We start from the raw sequence: 22294 nt of genomic DNA on the forward strand, positions 1-22294 counted from the left end.
ATATGGGCTGGGGTCGTAGTGGTAGCATCTCCATACCAGTTACCACATCGTGGTATCCATTCCTATCACGTATACCCTCAATTAACACCTTCAAAATATAACTCCCTGATCTATTGAAAAAACAGATAGGGGCCAATCTTCCCCATTGAATTACCCAAAAAAAAAAAAAAGTACATAGGGATATAGCTCCAAGTCTATATCGATGCTATAGGTATTTGCTTGCTATATCTCTACTATCTGATATTGTATTTTCTTCTCAATAAGAGAGATTTTCATTGTGTTGTGCACAAGAGGTAAACATAGAGGCAATTACAAAATTTAGAGTAGAAAGCAAATCAGTGTCCTTATCATGTATAAGAAATATTTAGAACACTTTGAGTGACCTAATTATTAACTTTTGTTTTTATTAAGGCCACGTAGAGACTAAACCTCACAAATACAAAGGCTCTGTTAGGTAAATTAGAAGTTTTTGTTATGTGTAAGTGTGTGTATTCATATGAACTAGTGTGCTAATATCAATATTTTCCTATAGATATATAATACACACACGTTACTTTATGAGGCACATTGCCAATATTTGTTTTTCAATATAAATTCATAGTGATTTCATGTCAGCAAGTAGCAAATGTAGTAGCTCTGAAAGCCTTCAATCTTTAATAAATTTTAATTTTTTTAGTGAATTGTCTATTTAACAAAAATTTATCATACATTAATTTATTCCTAATTGTCATTCAGTCATATATTTGAACCTGTTAAAAACAAATCTTATTTGTTATTAAGTATATTATAGTTTTGATCCTTACATCTAAGGCTATTTCAAAAAAAATTCTTCAGTATAACTGGATTATACTTATTTTCTTTGATCGCCAGATATTAGGAGGTGGTTGTTGATATAATTTCACCTATTCTACATTTATATTTATGCATTTCTAAATATCAATCAAATTTATTTATGGCTCTTGCGCATCTAATACTATATAAGTTAGCATAACTACTATCGTTTTAAGAAGTACGAAAAAAAATATCCCGGTAGGCCTATTTTTTTTGGGTGTGGTTTGTATAGAGCCAAGGCTCTAAACAGTCAAAGTAAACTACACATTCAAATAGTGTCGAGAAATGTGTTTCTAATATTGGAAATCTTTGTGATATCGTTGAAATATATTTTTATCTTTAATTATAAAATTTGAAGATTAAAAAATAGTGTAGATTGAGCAGATCTATGAAATCTTGAAATTTGACTGTCCAAAAATTCTTTACAAGATGCACTATTTCCAAAACTTTAAATTTTTTTTTTCTCATATCCACGCATCTTGATGTCGATATGATCAATTTGAGAATATTTGAGCATCAAAACAATATCTTCTAGTGAAACTTTTGAAGTGGGCTCTAATTTGATTGTTTAGAGCCTCGGCGCTATACAAACTTTTTCGGTTTTATTTTGTCACTGCAATAAAACTACAACAGTAAGAATAGAAAACAAATAGGTATATTATATTGGGTTTATTATAAATTTGGTGTGGTTTCTATGAGGTTGTAACTTTAAACAATTCAATTAAGGCGTACTTTTAAATTTGATCATAACATATAATTTTGGTATAGATTTTTTAAGATTATCAAAAAATTTATTTTCATATTGAAATATAAAATTTTAAATTAAAAAAATAGTTAAAATCATGTAGATCTATAAACATATAAAATCTTGAAAATGGATGGCCTAGATAAAGTGTTGACTAATTTTTTTTATTTTTTTTTCCTATTCATAAATCTCACATGTTAGAGGGGTTTTTAACATTAAAACAACTTTCTTTGATGGATTTTTGAGGTGCTTATGTAATTCTAGATTTTAAGGTGGCTCCCTATATAAACTTTTTCCAAAGGTACAGTTTGTATAGAACCAATGTTCTAAATAATCAAAGTAAGGTACACTTTCAAATAGTGTCGAGAAATATGGTTTCGATACTAAAAACTTTTGTGATAGCCTTAAAATATAATTTTATATTTAATTATTATATTTAATTATAAAATTTAAAGCTTAAAAAATAGTGTAGATCGAACAGATCTATTGAAACTTGAAAACCTTGAAAATTGATAGTTCAAAAATATGTTACATGATACACTATTTTCAATTTTTTTTTTTTACATGTTCATGTATCTTGATTGCCGAGATCATCAATTTGAAGATATTTGGGCATCAAAACGACCTCTTATAAAGAAATTTTTGAAGTGGGCTCTAATTTGATTGTTTAGAGCCTCGGCTCTATATAAACTTTTTCCTTATAAAATAGATAAACAAAAAACTCTCTTTTCCTCTTCACTGCTCACTCTCCCCCTGCAACTTTGAAGCCCTGACCCTGCTCGCAGCCCTCTGACACCCACTCCGGGGTACTTTGAAGCCCTCCCAGAGCGCCATAAATCTATCTCTAAAGACGCCGGCGTTTTCTAGTGTTTGCTTTTTTGTTTCTCTCTATATAATGGAGAGTGGACAGGCTAACAGTGGCGTAGAGAAAATGTCGATGCAGCTGATGATTCCATTGCTCCCCTGCATTCAATCAAGAGCCTGTGTATGTGGTGAGGAGAAAATGTGAGTAATTTTTCTTTTTTTTTTCAGTTATTGTTTTGCCCTCTTCAATTCATGGCATGTGTATGTGGCGAGGAGAAAATGTGAGTAAATTTTTTTATTTTTTTTCGTTTAGTTGTTTTGCCCTCTTCACTTCATGGCATGCTAAATGTGATTATTCAATATACCAGATCAAATAATATTCATCTTGTTGTTAACTTTCTTCTTTTTATGGCATTTTTCTGTGGGTGATCAGTAGCTTCAATTTTTTGAATTCATCTAAACGACATTAATATTTTGTGGGTTTAGTCCATGACCTGGTTCTTTTCATTTCAAGATTTTTATTCGAATTAAACTAACCAGTGCATAGTGAAAAAAAAAAAATCAAACTAATCATTGAAATCAATTATTTTCCCTATTTATGTATGATTTTCAGCCATTGTTTTCATTTCTTTTGTTATTGAAGTTTGACTACTGGTTTCATTTGTTTTGTTTCGTTTACTTCTTGGTTGAATTAAACTATACAGTGCAAAAATATTGTACCTCCGTTGCCTGTATTCAGTATTGAGATTTGACATGGAGTGCATGGATTAATTGGTATGTGGACATTTAATGGTCAAAAAAATATTTTTTTTTCTTCATTGAATTTACCTGATTTCATTATTCTTGCTTAGCAGGGGATAACCAAGCTCCTCTTAACTCGCATTCCCCATTTTTAGGAGGTATGATGACAAATCTACATTATAGACATATTGAATCTCTCTCACCTGGATAACCAAGCTCCTCTTAACTCGTATTCCAGATTTTTTACCAAGTGCTATCAAGCAACATACACCCCTATCCCAGGGACAGGCGAGTTCCAGGAGAAGCCTATTTCCAGAACAGGCATCTCCTGGTACATTGACAGGCGTTTTACGTCTCTACCTCTCTCTCTAAGTAAAATAATATATATCTTGAACCCAGGTTTACATGGGGCTTTTAGGCCTAGTTTTCGAGCCCAAAACCTCTGTCCTCCAACCATCTACTCCATCATTTTCTCTCTCCAGGTCACTTCCTCCCCCTTCCTCGTTCCATTATCTCTCACAGAGACCACAGAACTATACACCCTCTCTAAAACTAGTTAACCCAATGCCTAAAGCTTTCAAAGCTTTAGCATTTGCCCCAGATTCAGAAAGTGGGCGCTTAAAGAACGAGGTGGAAGAGAATTTGCATATTCGACGAAAGAAATTGGCAGTTTTTGTCTCAGGAGGAGGGTCCAATTTCAAATCTTTGCATGAGGCCAGCCTTCAAGGTAGAATCCATGGAGAAGTTTCAGTGGTGGTCACTGATAAACCTGGTAAACATTTGTGAACTTTCTCTTGGTTATTTCCTATTTGGTTTTCTTGCATAGTTAAAAAAAAAAAATGCAACACCATTCGCAATGAGTATTAACTTGCTCATATAAGCTCTCGTTCTTGGAATTATGGTGAACGTATTTAAAAAAATAAGAATAAATGGAGTTTCTCTTTTTCCCTCTATCTCTATCTCTCTATGTATACTAAGGCAAAAACTGTACTTTTATGAATTTTTTTTCTGAGAAGTTCTTGCCATTTTATGAAGTGGGCATAAAGTAGTTGCTATTTGTCACTTTTAAATGTGATATTTTGTTGTTTTCTTCTTGTCTTCATCTTCTCAGTATCTGAAGCTCCATCAAATTATGAATGTAGTTTTTTGCAAAAGTTTTTTTACTTACTGGCTTTTCAGTATTTGAAGCTACCACTAAGCATATAAGATTCAATTGCCAAATTATGGACGTGATTTTTCTCGCAAGTTAAATAACTCTAATGATTCTTCATGATAACTGCTGTGATTACACCGGTCTTACCTCAACTTAATAATCAATGTTAGTCCCAGATAGTGTTGCCCAACAACATAGACTGTGTCGCCTTGCGACACGCATCATGTCACTAAAACTTTTCTTACTGAAAAACTTTCCGGCGACCACAGTGAGGTCTCCTTGGCCCTAATCAGTGGTCTGGTGGAGTTTGGTGCAGAAATAATTCATATAAAAATAGAAAGATTATTTTCGACGAGAAGATGGTTGAATTCCCTTGTCCCTTATTCATTTAGTCTTAGAAGTATTGAAAATTATTGTCATGAATTTCCCAGCTGAATAGTTTAACATTTTTGGTTATGGATTTCATCTATGCCGATTGCCATAATGAATGCTTGCGTTTCTTAAGCGTCTCTAAATTTATCTTGGTGTGTTCATTTGTTGGACAATCTTTCTCTCTCTTTTCATGTGTTTTAAGTGTGAACTCTGAGCCAACAATGTGGCCCCATCACCACCATCATTGGTGAACCACACCAATGACCTCATCACGATCGTCATCACCATTGTTTTCCTTGCCACAATCCTTTTTGTTTACCACTTCACTCTCTTATATATATATATATATCTCTCTTTTCATGTGTTTTGAGTGTGAACTCTGAGCCAACAATGTGGCCCCATCACCACCATCATTGGTGAACCACACCAATGACCTCATCACGATCGTCATCACCATTGTTTTCCTTGCCACAATCCTTTTTGTTTACCACTTCACTCTCTTATATATATATATATATATATATATATATATATATATATATATATATATATAAATGTATATATAAATATATAGCGTAGGCCAGTGGGCCTACAGCTACATATGAGCCCAACGGCCCATATTGAATCTGGGTTGATCAGACAGATGCAACCTCATTTCGTATTTGAATTTTAATTTTTTTCTTCAAATCCAAATCATGTGAAATTTTAGTAGTCTATTCTTCTCATCAAGGATCACCTAATAAAAATATTAAAAAAATAATTCGCAAGATATAAATTGACCAAAATACTCCCGAAACTTAAAATATTTTTTTATATTTTTATTGGATTTGCCTATTTTTAAAGAACACACGCCCAAAATTTCAAGTGATTTGGATTTATAGAAAAAAATTCAAATTCAAACAATCTTGATCATTGGATCGGTCTAAATTGAATCAGGGCCGTTGGGCTCATATGTGGATATAGGCCCACTGACCTACGCTAGCATTTCCCTATATATATATATATATATATATATATATTGAGATGCAACTTTGAGATACAGACAATCAAAAACAACAGAAAAAACTTAAAATTGGAGATTCAAAATGTCTCACGTTTATGGTCTTTGTTTGTACTAGTAATGAGAAAAATGACACAATCACTTTGATTCTAAAGAAATTTCATTTCTTCTAATGTGGCCTTTCTGGAATGTGGTTATGTTGATAAAAAAGTTTTATGGTATGTTTTGATATTTGTATGTTAATTGCTTAAGAATATCTGAAATATGCAAGTTAACAATTTCCTCAAAAAAAAAAAAAAATTTGAAATGTGTAATACTCATCATTTTTGCTAGTCCATATTATATGTGGAATTATGAGTTCTTGATACTTTCAAGACAAAATATAAATTTCTTTTTTGGGTAGAAATGATTAATTCAGTGCATTTGCCACCTAGTGCTATTGGATTGGTCCTTCGCATTTCATCTTGATTCTCAAGATGGCAAGTACATGTTTCTCAGTTCATGCTCTTTCATCCTCGACTCAAGCAAAATTGTTTAGACATTTCCTCGAACTGACACTTCAAAACTGAGTGTCACCCATTTATTTTCTTAAAATGATTTCTTACAGATCATGCCTTATATTGGTTTGTATGATTAGTGATTTTAACTCATCTATTTTCTTTAAATGATATGTAACAGATCATGCCTTAAATTGGTTTCTATGATTTACTTGCTTGTGAATGTGTGTGTGATTGTCGAAGTCTGTCATCATTTACTGTTTTTGTGCAAATTATATTATTGTAGGTTGTGGGGGTTCAGAATATGCAAACGAAAAGGGAATCCCAGTTGTTTGCTTTCCCAGGAGGTCATCTTTACCCACTGCGTTATCTCCATTTGATCTTATAACTCGTCTCAGGTGAATTTTTATGGACTTCCTAATCTTTATCGATTATTTCCTGAATGATAATTACACAAAAATGAAATACTATAAGTTTGACTAATGATGTTTTTGAGAATTGCCTTCTTGCTGATAATTTGGTTGTTTTATGTCCCCCATTTGATTTATTTCTACAAAGTATTTCAGCTTACCACAGTCTTGATTTGCACTCTAATGCGAAATTTTCTTATGGACTTTCTAATCTTCATCTTTGTTTCATGAATGATTATTACACAAAAATGAAGTATTTTAAAATGATTAATGATATTCCAAATACATTGCCTTCTATGTTGATAATTTTGTTGTTTTATGTCCCCCATTTTGTTGACTTATACAAATATTTTAACACTCTGCGATTCTTACGTAAGTTGCTGATTATTTAATTTTTGTGCATTTTTGTGTTTTCTTATTTGTCACCTCCTATTATAGTGTATGGCTTATTCAAGTTTCTGAGGCATTTGGGCAAATACTGTTGCAAAGCATTTTATTCAGATTCGCATCAGTCTATTACCCATCAGAAAGTGGGGGAACACATCTTAGATTAACTGCATCTCATCGAGCAGGCTGCTGTCCAATATTTCTCTCAGCTCGTTTTCACTCCAACCTGGCCAAGACCTGAAATGGCAGACCTCTTCCTTTTCAACAATTACCCGTGAAATTGCAGCCTCTCTTGAAAGACCCTTTCCTGACGACGAGGTGCTTGGGGCTATTAGGGACCTTAAAAATGATTGGGCTCCCGGACCTGATAACTTTCCCGTTGCCCTCTTCAAATCCTTTTGGGACACTTTGAAACCTGATATCATGGCCTTCTTTGACAAATTCCATTCCCTGGCCACAATCCATAAGGCTATGAATGGCACCTTCATAGCTTTGATTCCTAAAATTGACCAACCAGAAGAACTAAAAAGATTTCATACCTATTAGCCTGATCAATAGCGCCTACAAAATCCTTTCAAAGGTCCTAGCTTCTCGGCTTAAGTCGGTCCTCAGTTGGGTCATCTCCCCTTCCCAAGGGGCTTTCGTGAAGGATTGTTGGATCCTTGATGGGGCCTTAATTGCCCATAAATGTATCCATTCTCGGTTAATTCCTAAAACTTCTGGTCTGGTTATTAAACTAGACTAGGAGAAAGCTTACAACCATATTGATTGGAGAATCCTAGACGAAACCCTCTCTAGAATGGGCTTTGGGGCCGTATGGCAAAAAAGGATCCAAGAGTGCATCTCCAAACCCCAGTTCTCGGTCCTCATAAATGGCACTTCCAAGGGTTACTTCCAAGCTTCACGCAGGCTCCGCGAAGGGGACCTCCTATCACCTTTGCTCTTCGTGATAGCTGCTGAGGTATTCATGACTCCATCTCTCGTATGTACAGTGCAGGTTTTTTCTCGTGCTTTCACATTGGAAGGTTGGGCCCCTCAATCTCCCACCTCCAATATGCCGACGACACTGTCCTTTTTTGTAATGCCACCCAATAAGAAGTCGATTTCTTACGGCTATTTCTCCAATGCTTTGAGATGGCATCAAAATTTGGATCTAATTTCGAGAAAACCAAGATGATGGGTATTTGTTTAGACCAGGCCCTTGTCCAAAGCTTAGCCGATCGATGGGGATGTGCTGTTGAAGAATTGCCCTCCACTTACCTCGGTCTTCCACTTTTTTCCCTTGGCCTACTGAGAATTCAGCACTGGAATCCCATTATCGACAAATTCGAAAGGCGACTGGCTACTTGGAAAGGGCGATTCTCATCTCCAGCACCAGAGTGACTCTCATAAAGGCCACTCTCTCAAATATTCCCCTTTTTTTCATGTCCCTCTTCTATATGCCAGCAGCAGCTATTGCTACTCTGGAAAAGCTCATGTGGCCATCTAGGTTGTAGGTGTTTTTCGTAGAGCACTCTAACGCTTTTCTATTTTCACCTATTAGATGATTGATTCAGGGACATATGACCACATGATAGACAGCTCTGTTGGGTTCATTGCATTTTGTCCCTATTGTGGTGAATTATTTGCATTACTAATTGCTAGGTTTACTTCTGCAGCTAAAGGTTTTGGATAGAATGCACATCTCCCTTGTTTTGCAGTTTCTTCATTTTTATTTATGCTCAGCTTTACCTATTTACCTTTTGTCGGCGACTTTGCCATGCTACCTCCGTAAATTACATAGCCCTTTGTGGATTATGAGCGACGCATGGTAAGAATGTGCTAGGGTAGGGTGGCTTGTCAAAGGTTTCTGAAAACAATTTTGTTAACTTGCCCTATCAAGCACTAAATCTTACATGTGCACTGCACCCCCCTTTTTTCTTCTGAAGGCCGCAAACAAGAGAAAAGAAATACAAAAGAAAACCGAAACATTAGGATAGCTATCAACCCTCATACAACACAGTCCATGAATGTGGGTGGCATGACCATGGTGACACAGGATTCAAGAGTCTTGACAGAGCACCTTCCAATAAAACCCTTGTATGTCCCTGGTCTTACATGTGTCTGCCGTGAAATTTTGACACATGAAATTGGACAGAAAGAAGCAATATCTTGGGCAAAGAAATGTTGTTGCCACCTCCACATCTAGGTGTTCCAGAAAAATTGAATCTGCAAAAAACATCAGCAAACTGGAGTTGCCTAAGGTCATCTCCTAAGACCTTGTACACCCTGCCCCGTCTTGTGGGATCAATTGTATAGCAGGCTAATTTAGTTTTCTTTTCTCCATTTGGGCAAGTTTTAGAGTCTAGGTGTGACTGGTTTCAAGATTTATCTCTCTTTCTAATTGGATCTCTCAAACATGGAGAACTCAGTGAAACCCTAACCTAGCTTGCACGCCTCATACCTCGTCACTCTCTCTCTCACTCTCTCTCTCTCTTCTGTGTGTGTGTGTGTGTGGAACTCTCTTTAACCCAAAACCCTTTCTCTACATCTCAAGACCCTCACATGACCTTGCCTTAAGCCCCTCCACATATTCCCTAGTCTCTCTACTAGGATGGAAAAACATAGACCCAATAAAGGGGTGGGGTACCCTTCATATAAAGATTTATGGGGGTAAAGAAGAAATAAAAGTGAATTAGCCTTCTAACTCTACTAGGAGATTTATGGTGTTAGAGGGATGATCTCAGTGATCCATCCCTTGGCCAGCTATCATAGATCCAGGTTGGATCTTGCTCCAATTCCAACCACTCTTCTAATTCTATTAGGGGTTCATTAGAGCATTCCTAGGAAACTTCTACTTCTAATTGGATTCTTATGACTAACTCTAGTTAGAAGTAAATCGTCCAGAATTCTAATCTTTGCACCTTGAAACTTTGTGTTACAAATATTTCCAAAAACATCTTGCACTAGTTAACCACTTTGACCTGTTTTGAACTCTTCTCACTAGGAAACCTCGCATGGTACCTGCCCTCCTCGGAATTTTGGTGGGGCTCATGTCATTGATCAGCCACTTGGCACCCCTGTCCAGTCCTGTCACATCGATAAAAAAGTCAAAGCATGTGGGCCCCACTTGGACAAAAATGTGTCCAAGTTTGGCCTTACATAGTTTGTACAATTCCTTTTGAATTGTTCCTTAGTAAATCAAACAATAAATCCTAAAGGTCCTTATAATTAAAATGGATTTTTTATTAAAAAATAACCTTTGTTTTAATAAATTCACTACTCTATATGTAGGTGGTTAAATACAGGAAATAAAGACACATTTATTTTCCTTTAAAAACCTTTGGAAACCTTCTTTATAAAGGGTTGTTATAGTGTCCACAACATACGGATGCTTAAAGGTGCACATCTATCTTTCAATGATTGAGATTGAACCATGCTCATTCAAGAGCCAATAATGAATGTTGTTTTTTATTTTTAATTTTATTTGAAAATGATATTAATATGAAATTTTTGTTTTAGGTTCATTTTTATAAGTAAGATTAAATAAAAATAATAAAAATATTTTGAATAAAAAATAGTGACGAAAATTAATTTAGGAGTATTTTGTTTATTATTTATTTAAAATATTTTTAGTCACTTTTTTTCTGTTATATTTATAAAAATGCACCTACACTTTAAAATTCTGATTAGTATCTTATTTAAGTCAAATATATATATATATATGTATGTATGTAAGACTGGATATGGCCATATCAAATAGCACCCTTCCATCTGTCTACATGATGTGGACCGGATACTTTTTCCTGTAGAAAACCTTGGAAGAATGAGCTAGCAATGGAACTAAATGCTCTACAAGCTATCAACAACTACCCTATGACCCATCCTAGACCTCAAAACTATCCCGATGAATCCATGATCCACAAGTCTCCCATGCAAGGGGCTTATGATTAGCCTATCAAAGCTGGCCAAGGCATAGTAGTGCCTCAGTCGAGCCACATATTCCTGGTGCAATTTTCCTTAAGGACAAGTTCATCAGCCAAATAGACCGAACAGTGCACAGGAGCGTCTAGGTTCCCTCGTTTGCTTCACGGGTAGTCCTCTCTCAAGTACATGCATGTACCAATCCATCATTTGTCATTTAGAAGACTAAATATTTAGATGTTGTCTTGGAAAATCTCGTGAGTTTATTTTCTAATTTCTATTATTACTACAAGATTTTTTAGCTGTCTGAAAAATATATCAGAAGTTGATTCTGTTTGCCTGATGTGCTTGTTCGGTTACTTAGCCAAATATTTTGATTTATTATACTTTTTATTCATATCTGTCGGGCATACTGATACATGCAACCACATTCATTGCTTTACAACACTACTCTTCCATGAGTCTAGTCACTTTTTTATTTTGCGGCCATCGTACTTCGATTAGTGATGACTTGTTTCTTTCTTTTTTTATGAGAGAGAGAGAGAGACAGAGAGAGAGAGTTCACAATGGCACGGAGGTGTTCTTCTCGTTTTCCTTCTTGGGCAGTTCATAAGCAATGCTGCAGTAATATGCCCTTCCACTCTTTACCTCTTCCACATATAAATACAAAAGCCTGTAAATCCAGTGGAAACCCCCAATCTGTCATTAAAGCTCTAGCATATCAAAGGCATTCATCACTAGATCAAGAGGAGAAAAGGAACTCAGAGATAATGAATTCATGAATTGTGATAAATCTGTTAAATCTACCATTTATGGGGCTCCTTCTGATCGTTGGATTTGAGGACCAGATCCAAATGAGAAAAAGGAAGTCAGAGGTCATACATTTGAGAATAAGGAAACAGTGACAACAACTGCTTATTCTGGACTCTCAGATCAAAAGTTTTCTATTGGAATTGCCATTACTATGACTTTCTAGCATGTTTCTCCTCAAAAGGTATTTCTAGCTTACGCCTGGCTGGGCCATGAGCTTCTATGGCTCTGGCTGAAAGCGACCAGTGAGATTGGAGAAACTGGGATGTGAGAGATGGTTGTAAGGAATGTAGGAGAGAGAGGTGCCTGGTATGCTGGTTTAGATTTGATAGAGATGTGCAAGGAGAAAGCATGTGAAAAGGAAGATGGTGCGAGGAAGATGGTGTGAGAGTTGATAAGGCACCCCAATAGTTTTGAACAAAAACGCTTGTTGTCAAAAAAGTTACTGTCCTTGGACTTGAATTTTTTGAAATCTGTTTTTGGGCTGAAAAGGGTGTCGCATTTGGTCGATATTTGCTCCTTTTGTCAATTGTATAGCATATATAAATAGAAATATGAATTGAGTGTAGGTCGTAGAACTCAAAATGTTGTCTATGGTGGACAGCAACTTTTGATTGAACTTGTAGTTAAAAATTAGTGGGGCATATTTCACAAGAATACGGACACTGTTTCCTGCACCTGTGCACCTAGAAAGGGAAAAAAACTGGCCACGTTGGATGCAATGTCACTGTCCAATATGAAAATTTTGTTATGTTCGCATGTGGATGCTTAAATTTATATTTTAAATAGATAGTTTGTCCAAAGCCCAAATTTTTTAGACACTTATTTGTTGGTCCTTTTCTTTTGTCAAATTCGTTGCCTTCTAGAGTTAGTAGTGCATCTTTTAAACTGCTGGAACTCTTTTTTGTTGATCTTTTTTTTGTAGCTTGACTCCATTTGTTGCTGTGCCGTTCTTTATTTTTTGGATGTCCTATTTTACATTAACTTCATTGGTAATCTTGTTTGTTTATTTTCTCTGTTTTACTTCACTAGGGAATTCCAGGTTGACTTTCTTCTCCTTGCTGGTTTTTTAAAGCTTGTGCCTGTTGAGCTGGTTCAAGCATATCCAAGATCCATATTGAACATACACCCGTCTCTTCTTCCATCTTTTGGTGGCAAAGGATATTATGGTTTGAAGGTGCACAAAGCTGTTATTGCATCTGGAGCCAGGTATTTAAAGTTGTTTTTTCTTGTTATTAATCAAGATGATGGTCTTGGGAACTGCTATAGTGCAATGGTTAGAGCCTCTTTCGTGCATTAAGTCCTTCAAATTTTTCCAAGAGATCTTCAACATATTTTTCAAGAGATCTTCAACAATCTCTTTGAGAATGATCGGGAATTCTGCATTTTTGACATTTATATCGACAATCTTTTGATTCATTCCCTGATTTTTTGCAACTAAAACAATGAGATGCATTTTTACCTTTTCCATTTGGATTTCTTTGGCTGTTGTAGTTATTTCTTCCTCTACCTCTTCCTTGGCCACCGGAAAATTTTTGTTTTCCATGACCTCTTTTAGAACTCTTTCTTTATTTTTTTTAATATTTTTCTTTTCTGAAACTATTGCTTTTGATTGAAAAGCTTGTTTTATATTCTGATTTGAGAATCTACTCATTCTTTTCTTATGTTCTTCAAGAGACCCACTCAATTCTTGTAATGAAATTTAGATAAATCTTTGGATTCTTCTATGGCAGCTACAACATGGTCAAACTTTACGGGGCAAGGTTTTCAAAAAAGTTTAAACAAATTTTTTTTTTTATCAAGAATGACATCTCCATAACTTTTAATATGATTTACTACTCCAACAACTAGAAAAGAAGATCTGAATTGATTCACTATCTTTCATCATCTATCAAATTCTGTATATAAATATTGGAATTTTATAGAAATCACTTTTTCAAATCCCTGAAATTCATTTATTAATCCCATGCTTATATTGATTTTGAAGCAATTTTAATTCGTGGAAAAATAGATTTACTTACCTCTTAATGGAAGAAGAGAAGAGATTTTGCTTCTGTCTTTTTATTCTCCTTGTTATCCTTACGCTTTGCCTGCGACCATGATTCGAGTGTTACTACATCTTCTGGCTCTGGATAGCCTTCTTCTACTATATCCCACAAACCTTGTGAGATAAAAAGTGTCCTCATTTGGATACTTTATGAATAATAGTCATCTCCATCTAAAATGGGTATTAGGTGGGTATAATTCACACTAGAAGTAGATGCCATAGAAACGTTTCGCTAAAAGGGACTTTAGGAGCACAAATCTGGCTTTGATACCAAAATTTGTTGGGGGAAATAGCAAAGGATGGAAGAAAAAGTTGAAGAAGCAACAATAGTCACTGAAGAAATTTTTGCTATTTCATTGAAACAATAAAAATAATTGAGAGGACAAGCAAATAGTATGGTTTCAGGACCACACCTTTCTTTTTGAGGTTTTGTCCGCCACCGTTCTTTACACTTCTCTCCTACCTTTTTTCTTAACATGTGCTTCTATTTATAGACTCATGCACCAACATTCTACATCGTTCTTGCGTTCTTTTTCCTCCAAGTAATGAGCTTCAATAGTCAACTATTATGGGCTTCAACAATCTTTTACTATGTTCCTTGAAGGACCATTCTATTAGTCTTAAGTGGTGGCTTCAAATATGACAGCTTAAGAGAGTTCTAAAAAGGGATTGGAAATGATGGGAGAGAGAGTCGGTGAGAGAGTTATAAATTAATCATTCCCCCTAAACATAATTATCAAAAAAAAAAAAAAAATTCCCCCTAAACTTGTAACTCTCATAATATCTTTGAACTGAATGAATTTGTCTGTAGAAATTGCTTTTGTGAATATATCCACATGATACTCATTTGTGTTGATGAACTTGGGTTCTATTTTTCTTTTTTCTGTCATCTCTCTGATGAAATGATGCCGAATTTCTATGTACTTCAATCCGGAATGAAATATTACATTTTTCGCCATTGCAATTTCTGACGTGTTGTCATAGAAATTGTTGTGGGGGAATTTTACTTTTGCTGGAAATTTGATAAAGTTCTTCTGAGCCAAATTGCTTCACATGCTGCACTTGTTGCTGAAATATATTCGGCTTTACCTGATAACAGAGCCAATGTATTTTGCTTCCTTGATGACTACGGTATCGTCTTTGTATATAGGTAAAATACATAGCTGGAAGTGCTTTCCGATCATCAATTAAATATGTCTAATCACTATCAGAAAATCCAACAAGATTAATATTATTTTTAGAAACATATTTTATACCGTGTTTCTTTGTGCTTTGGATATATCTAAAAATCTTTTTTGCTGCTGCAAAATACAATTTACGAGGTTCATTTATGAACCTGGAACAAATGCTGACTGCAGCACAATGTTTGACCATACTATTTGATAACAACTCAAGTCAAGATCGGTGATGGTAAACCTCAAAATGTTGAAGGAAATGGAGTAATTGTAGTAAAAATAGAGGGTGATAATCCTAAATTCATTTATGATGTTCTTTTTGTTTCCAACTTGACTCAAAATCTTTTAAGTGTTGGTCAATTGATATAAATGGTTACTCAATCAATTTCGATAGGGTTGAACGTTTTACTTTTGATAAGAAGAATAAACAAATAATAGTCAAGGTGAAAATGATCCCAAATAAGGTATTTCCCTTGGTCATGCCTTTATGTGAGAATTATGCCTTGAGTTATGAAAATTTTAATGAATCTTATCTGTGGCATTTAAATTTCAGAAATTTGAAATTGATGAAACAAAAAGGCTTTATATTGGCTAAAACAAGCTCCACGAGCTTGGAATAGTAAAATTGATGAACATTTTCGGTAAAATGGATTTGAAAGGTGCCCAAGTGACCTTCACTATACGTAAAACAGAGAAGTAAAAATTCCTTCATAATTGTATGCCTTTATGTGGATGATTTAATTTATAATGGCACAAACCCAAAAATGGTTGTAATGATGAAAAAACTATGAAATGACCGATTTGGGGATCATGAAATATTTTCTTGGAATCCAAGTAAAGCAGTCAGATGTAGAAAGTTTTCTTTCAAGAAAAATCTGTTGAAGATCTCCTAAAAAAATTTAAAATGTCAAATTGCATGCAGTGAGTTCTCTAATGGGAGTGAATGAAAAACTCTCTAAAAATGATAGTGCAGAAAAAATTAATGCATCGATTTATTGAAGCTTGGTTGTTTCCTAGATTAATCTAATCTAACACAAGGTCAGATATTGTGCATGCAGTTCCATGCTCATGAATGAACCAAGTAAACTGCATTTTGTAGCAGCAAAAGGGATTTTGAGATATATCCAGGGAACAAGGAAACACAAATATCAAATATATTTATGAAAATAATACTAATGTTATTGGATTTTCTGATAGTGTTTGGTGAGGTTTTATTGATGATCGGAAAAACACTTTTGACTATGTATTCTGTTTAAGAACAAAAGTTATTTCTTGGTCATCAAGGAAGCAAAATTTTGTGGCTCTGTTGTTAGTAGAAACCAAATATATTTCAGCAACAAGTGCAACATGTGAAGCAGTTTGGCTTTGAAGAATTCTATCGTATTTGCAGTAAAAGCAGAATCCGTTCACAATAATTTTTTGTGACAACATATTAGCAATTGCCATGACTAAGAATCTAGTATTCTATTCCAGATCGAAGCAAATAGAAATTCGGCTTCACTTCTTCTGAGAGCTAACAGAAAAAAGGGAAATAGAACTGAAGTTTATTAACACAAATGAGTAGCTTGCATATATTTTCTCAAAAACAATTTCTACAGATAAATTTATTTAGTTCATAGATATTATGAGAGTTACGAATTAAGGGGAGATGTTAAAAAAATAAATTGTAATTTTCACCAACTCTCTCTCTCCCATCATTGTCAATCTTTCTCTAGAAGTCCCTCCTAAGCCGTTATATTTGAAGTTACCACCTAAGGCTAATAGAATCGTCCTTCGAGCAACACGGTCGAAGGTTGTTGAAGCCTACAATAGTTGACTAGTGAAGCTTATTACTTGGAGAAAGAATGTGAGAGCCATGTGGAACGTTGGTGCATGAGTCTATAAATAGGTGCATTAATTAAGAAAATAGGGGGGAGAGAAATGTAAAAAGGAAAGGAGGTGTAGAAAACCTTAAAAAGAAGGTGTGGTCCCCGAAGATCATACTATTTGCTTCTAATTTCAGTTATTTTTATTATGTTAGAAGAAATTACAAAGGCTCATAGAAAAGTTGAAGAGGAAGCCGTTTTTTTTCAAAGTAATTCCACTATTTCACTGAAATAGTATAAAAGAGGGATTACATATGAATAATGTGGACTGAGGGTACACACTCTTTTTACAATGGTTGCACAACTATTGCTTTATCTCATTTACAATTTTACCTCCCTCACTTGATAAGATTCTCTCTCACTCTTTGCATGGGTTTTCGCTTTTTTTTTTCATTCCTATACAACGTTGTAGTGATGATCTATTTATAGGTTTTTTATACCGCCTTTTTATATTTTTCTAGTGTGCCTTCATCTTGATATAAGAAGTTTCATCTTTCTTCTATTGTGGGTTTATATGGTTTTCTTTTGGAATACAATTTCATAGTAAAAAATGATGGCTTTTCAATAGAGTTAGAAGAGTGTGTGCTGTATGATGATGTCATTGATGAGTGTATGGTGTATGATGATATCATTGTTGATGAGAGAGTCGGTGAGAGAGTTGCAAATTATTTTTTATCATCCCCTATTAATTTGTAATTCTCATAATATCTTTGAACTGAATAAATTTGTCTTTTAGAAATTGCATTTATGAATATATTTGCAAGTTGCTCATTTGTGTTGTTGAACTTCGGTTCTATTTCTCATTTTTTTGTCATCTCTCTTATGAAGTGAAGTCGAATTTCTATGTGCTTCGATCTGGAATGGAATACTAGATTCTTAGTCATGGCAATTGCTGGCATGTTGTCATAGAAAATTGTTGTGGAGGAATTATGCTTTTGTTGGAAATATGATAGAATTCTTCTAAGCCAAACTGCTTCACATGCTGCACTTGTTGCTGAAATATATCTGGCTTCTGCTGACGATGGAGTCATAATATTTTGCTTCCTTAATGAACAAGATATGAATTTTGTTTCTAGGCAGAATACATAGTCGGAAGTGCTCTTCCAATCATCAATAGAACCTGCCCAATCACTATAGAAAAATCCAACAACTTTAGTATCATTTTCATAATTATCTTTGATATCGTGTTGCCTCGTTCTCTGGATATATCTCAACTTTTTTTTGCTACTGCAAAATTCAGTTTACTTGGTTCATTCATGAACCTGGAACAAATATTGGTTACATGCACAACATCTGGTCTTGTAGTTAGATAAATCAAGGAAACAACCAAGCTTCGATAAGTCGATGCATTAATTTTTTCTGCATCATCATTTTTGGGGAGTTTTTCATTCACTCTCCATTGGAGTATTCATTGGCTTTCAATTTGACATCCTGAATTTTTTCAAGCGATCAACATAATTTTCTTGAGAGAAATTTCTCCTTCCAACAGTTTTACTTGGACTCCAAGAAAGAATCTCATGATCCCCAAATTGATCATTTCATGTTCTTTGAGCATTGCTGTCTTGAATTCTTCAATCGTTTTTGGGTTTGTACCAATATAAATCAAATCATCTGCGTAGAGGCCTACAATTAAGAAGGAATTTCACTTCCCTTTTTAACATATAGTGAAGGTTCACTTGAGCTTCTTTCAAAACAATTTTGGTGAAAATAATTGAAGGTTCACTTGAGCTTCTTTCAAAACCATTTTGGCGAAAATACTTATTAACTTTGTTGTTCCAAGCTCGTGGAGCTTGTTTTAGCTCATATAAAGCCTTTTTAAGTTCATAAACTTTTTTTTCTTTTCCTTTTTCAACAAAACCCAATGGTTGTTCAATATATACTTCTTCCTCAAGCTCTCTATTCAAAAATGCAGATTTCACATCCAATTTAAAAATTGGAATTTTTAGTTGTGCAACTATGGCCAAAACAGTTCGAGTAGATTCCATGCTTGCAACGGGGGCATAAGTTTCATTGAAATCAATTCCAGGTTGTTCTGAATAGCCTTTTGCCACCACTCGAGCTTTTTGTATTGTTGAATGGAAATTTCTTCATTTTTTTTTTTTTTGTAAATCCATTTCAGTTTTATTATTTCTTTCCCTTTTGGGCGTTCAACCAGTTTCTATGTATTATTTTTCTTTATCACTATAATAATTTCATTCATTGAATTTACTTAAGTTTTCTCATTAGTTGCTTCTTCAAAAAAATTTTGTTCACAAGAAAAGAATGCATCACATGATTCATAAATTTCATAAAGAGATACTACTTTTCTGGGAGGTTCTTCTGATTTTGAAGAACTTGGGCTTGGACTATTCTGTCTTGGACTTGAAGAGCTTGGGCTTGAATTATCAACCTCTAAAAATATTTAGTCTTGGCCAGTTTTTTCATTTCAATCCCATTCACTTTTCTCATATAAAATAACATGTGGAAATTTCTAATTCCTTTACTTTTGGGTTAAAAAGATGATAAGCTTTAGAAACCTCACTGTATCTAATGACAATATATTTTTCGCCTTTTTCATCAAACTTTTCTATGCCATGGGAAGTATTTTTTTATAAACAGCAGCATTTATAGCTTCAGCCCAGAAATTATTAAGAAGGTTCTTACCTTTTAACATACTTCAAGCCATTTCGACTATTGTTCTATTTCTTCTCTCTGCTATTCCATTTTTCTCTGCTATTCCATTTTTCTGTGGAGCATATGCTGCTGTTAATTCTCTCTGCTATTCCATTATTAGGAAAGAACTTTGGTTTTATATAGACACTACCCCTAAACGCATTACAACTTGGAAACAATGAAAACAACCCAAGAGATATGGGTCGTAGATCTCGAATGATCTTCAATTTAAGCTTTATCACGTCGAACAGGCATTCAGGTTTATACTTTCAGAACGGGCTCTGCATGAAGTCTTGTTGCCTCCATTTCTCTTTGGTATTATGGTAGTTTTGAATGGTCAACATTAGTTTTCTGGTGTAATGATGCTGCTGATGCTCTCTCTCTCTCTCATGTTCATGTGAATATAGACATACATATATGTACATAGGCCACCATGTATAGACACACAGACAATCACTGGGAAGTGGTATCTATAGGATTTTAACCCAACTAAGATGGTGGGTGCGATCCTTCAAAACCTATTTGTGGGCATTTCATATTATACAGTTCCTGGATGTCTACCATTCACTAAAGGAGGTAGGTGTGGGGCTATCCTACTCCTATGGGACCTACATATATTTTTTCCCAATCATACCTTCACTTTTTCCATTTTATGTTACGAGTTTTTGAAACATTTATGTATCCTTTGTCATATGCATTTCTCACACTTTTGGTGGATTGCTGTTGTGATGTTTCTTATACCAAAGAAAGCCCCCATATCATCTTAAATTATTTTTCTTTCACATGTGTAAAATTTCAAGAATTTAGGCATGGAATTTCCTCGTTTGTAGTTTTCTTTTCTGAAACTAAATGAAGATTAAAAGTTTCCTTTTCAGAATCCTATTTGATTATACTATTTTTGTACCTGCAACAGATATTCTGGTCCAACTATACACTTTGTAGATGAACATTTTGATACAGGCCGTATCCTTGCTCAGAGGGTTGTACCTGTGTTGGCAAAGGATACCCCAGAGGAATTAGCTGCTAGGGTTCTTCATGAGGTATGAAGCTCATTATTTCCTTCATGTTCCATGTATGATGTTGAAGGCTACAAGCAGCCCTGTCTCTTTTGTGGTACTTTCTTGATAAATTATAAGTCCATTAAAGAAAAAGATTAATTCTTTGAAAATGCATTTTGGATATGAAATAATTCCTTTGTTCTTTTGGATGGCATCCTATGAGTACCTTTTAGACTTCTCATTTTTAACATGACTATATATTTTTTTTCTTTTTGACCATCCACATGGCCTAAAATTCATTCAAGAATATATCTGTTTCCATTGTTCAAAAAGAAACTAAAACAACTTTCTCCATAATAACTTCCCAGTTTTGTTTGAAATTTTTGGCTACTCAGTTGACTCTGGAAAAATGTCAACCGCTTTTGTTGAAGAAAAATTCATGGTTTATCATGCTACAATGGATTGGTCTTTTTGACATATCAACTCCTAGCCTTTTGTAGGCTGTTACTGAACTTTTGTATCCTTTTGTTCTTTTGGATGGCATCCCATGAATACCTTTTGGACCTCTCATTTTAACATGACTGGATTTTTTTTCTTTTTGATAATTCACATGGCCTAAAATTCATCCAAGAAAATATCTGTTTCGAATGTTAAAAACTAAAATAAAACCACTTTCTCCATAATAACTTCCTAGTTTTTTGTTGAAAATTTTGGCGACTCAGTTGACTGGAAAAATGTCAGCAGCTTTGGTTAATGAAGAAAACTTGCATGGTTTATCATGCTACTAGTGATATGTTATGTGCATAACATGGAACTAGATTTCAAAAACCAAAATATGCTATGTGCATATTAGTGAACTAGATTTCAAAAACCAAAATATGCTATGTGCATATTAGTGAACTAGATTTCAAAAACCAAAATATGCTATGTGCATATTAGTGAACTAGATTTCAAAAACCAAAATATGCTATGTGCATAACATGGAAACACACTCAAAAGGAATAAGATGGAATCATGGCCAACCATGGCATGACCAATTGATATCTATTTCATTATTTTGGGTTCATGGTTTAGCATTGAAATGGTTGACATTCTATGCACAGGAGCATCAACTGTATGTGGAAGTGGTCGAGGCATTGTGTGAAGAACGCATAGTTTGGAGGAATGATGGAGTGCCTCTCATACGCATCAAAGGCAGACAGGATGAGTATTGGTGACCGAGGCTGTTGAATGTGGCTATTTTTTGTCAGGTTTAAGGAGGCTAATTTTTGTTTTGCTTTCCATCCCACAGACGAGCTACCTACCCATAAAGTTACTTTTTCAAGGGTTGTGTACTATTTGTTATTTTCCTTTTGGTATTATATCACAAATTCTCATCCAATGTTTGTCATACGGCAACGATGTCACTTGACCCTGTAAATGGGGTCCTTTTTTGTATACCCCTTACTCTTAATACAAGTTATCTTCTCTCAATTTTTTTTTTTCTTTTTTCTTTTTTTTTCATACAGCATGAACCTGCATGAAATGCATCATAATTTGGGCATTCTCCAAGGAGCGGGATTTGGTGAAATAGATGTGTTTGTGAAGATGTATACTGCTTGTAGCTGAGAAATGAGCTTATGAAGCTTTACTATTCTGTAGGATTGGCTTTTGTTCTTTTCCTGCTTAGATGGAGGGCTAAGAAGGCCTCCTCTCAAAGACGCCATAAGACATAAGTAAGATGTGACACTAGAAGAGTTAGAATTCTAACTTTCTGTCGGGACCTTTTAAAATAAAAAGAATTTATAGAGGTTTATGTAAGGTGTCAAGCTTGTACTATATAGGTATGGTGCACTGAAAAAATCCTTTAGGCGATAGTGTTCCGATGTTGGAAAGCCATCTCGGCCTCGAGATGCATGGACATG

At 34.7% G+C, this 22294-nt stretch overlaps 1 protein-coding gene across 10 annotated transcripts; it reads left to right on the forward strand.

The window, feature by feature from the left end:
• The first annotated feature begins 2431 nt into the window (after positions 1–2431).
• LOC18437991 (Formyl transferase) lies at positions 2432–21863 on the forward strand. 10 transcript variants are annotated; one of them, XM_020669863.2, is made up of 8 exons: positions 2432–2581; positions 3085–3154; positions 3235–3279; positions 3360–3893; positions 6430–6541; positions 12686–12862; positions 20306–20432; positions 21494–21863. In XM_020669863.2, exons 4-8 carry the CDS (start codon positions 3527–3529, stop codon positions 21605–21607), a joined length of 897 nt encoding a protein of 298 aa, XP_020525522.1. In that variant the 5' UTR covers positions 2432–2581; positions 3085–3154; positions 3235–3279; positions 3360–3526; the 3' UTR covers positions 21608–21863. The 10 variants fall into 10 exon arrangements, with proteins under 10 accessions (XP_020525522.1, XP_088725720.1, XP_088725718.1 ...); XM_088869594.1 differs by having other exon boundaries at positions 3604–3893; XM_088869592.1 differs by having other exon boundaries at positions 3235–3893.
• The last annotated feature ends 431 nt before the right edge of the window (positions 21864–22294 follow it).

This window comes from Amborella trichopoda, chromosome 6, assembly GCF_054954075.1.
Source record: "Amborella trichopoda isolate Santa Cruz 75 chromosome 6, AtrichopodaSantaCruz75HAP2 v2.0, whole genome shotgun sequence".
NCBI lineage: Eukaryota > Viridiplantae > Streptophyta > Magnoliopsida > Amborellales > Amborellaceae > Amborella > Amborella trichopoda.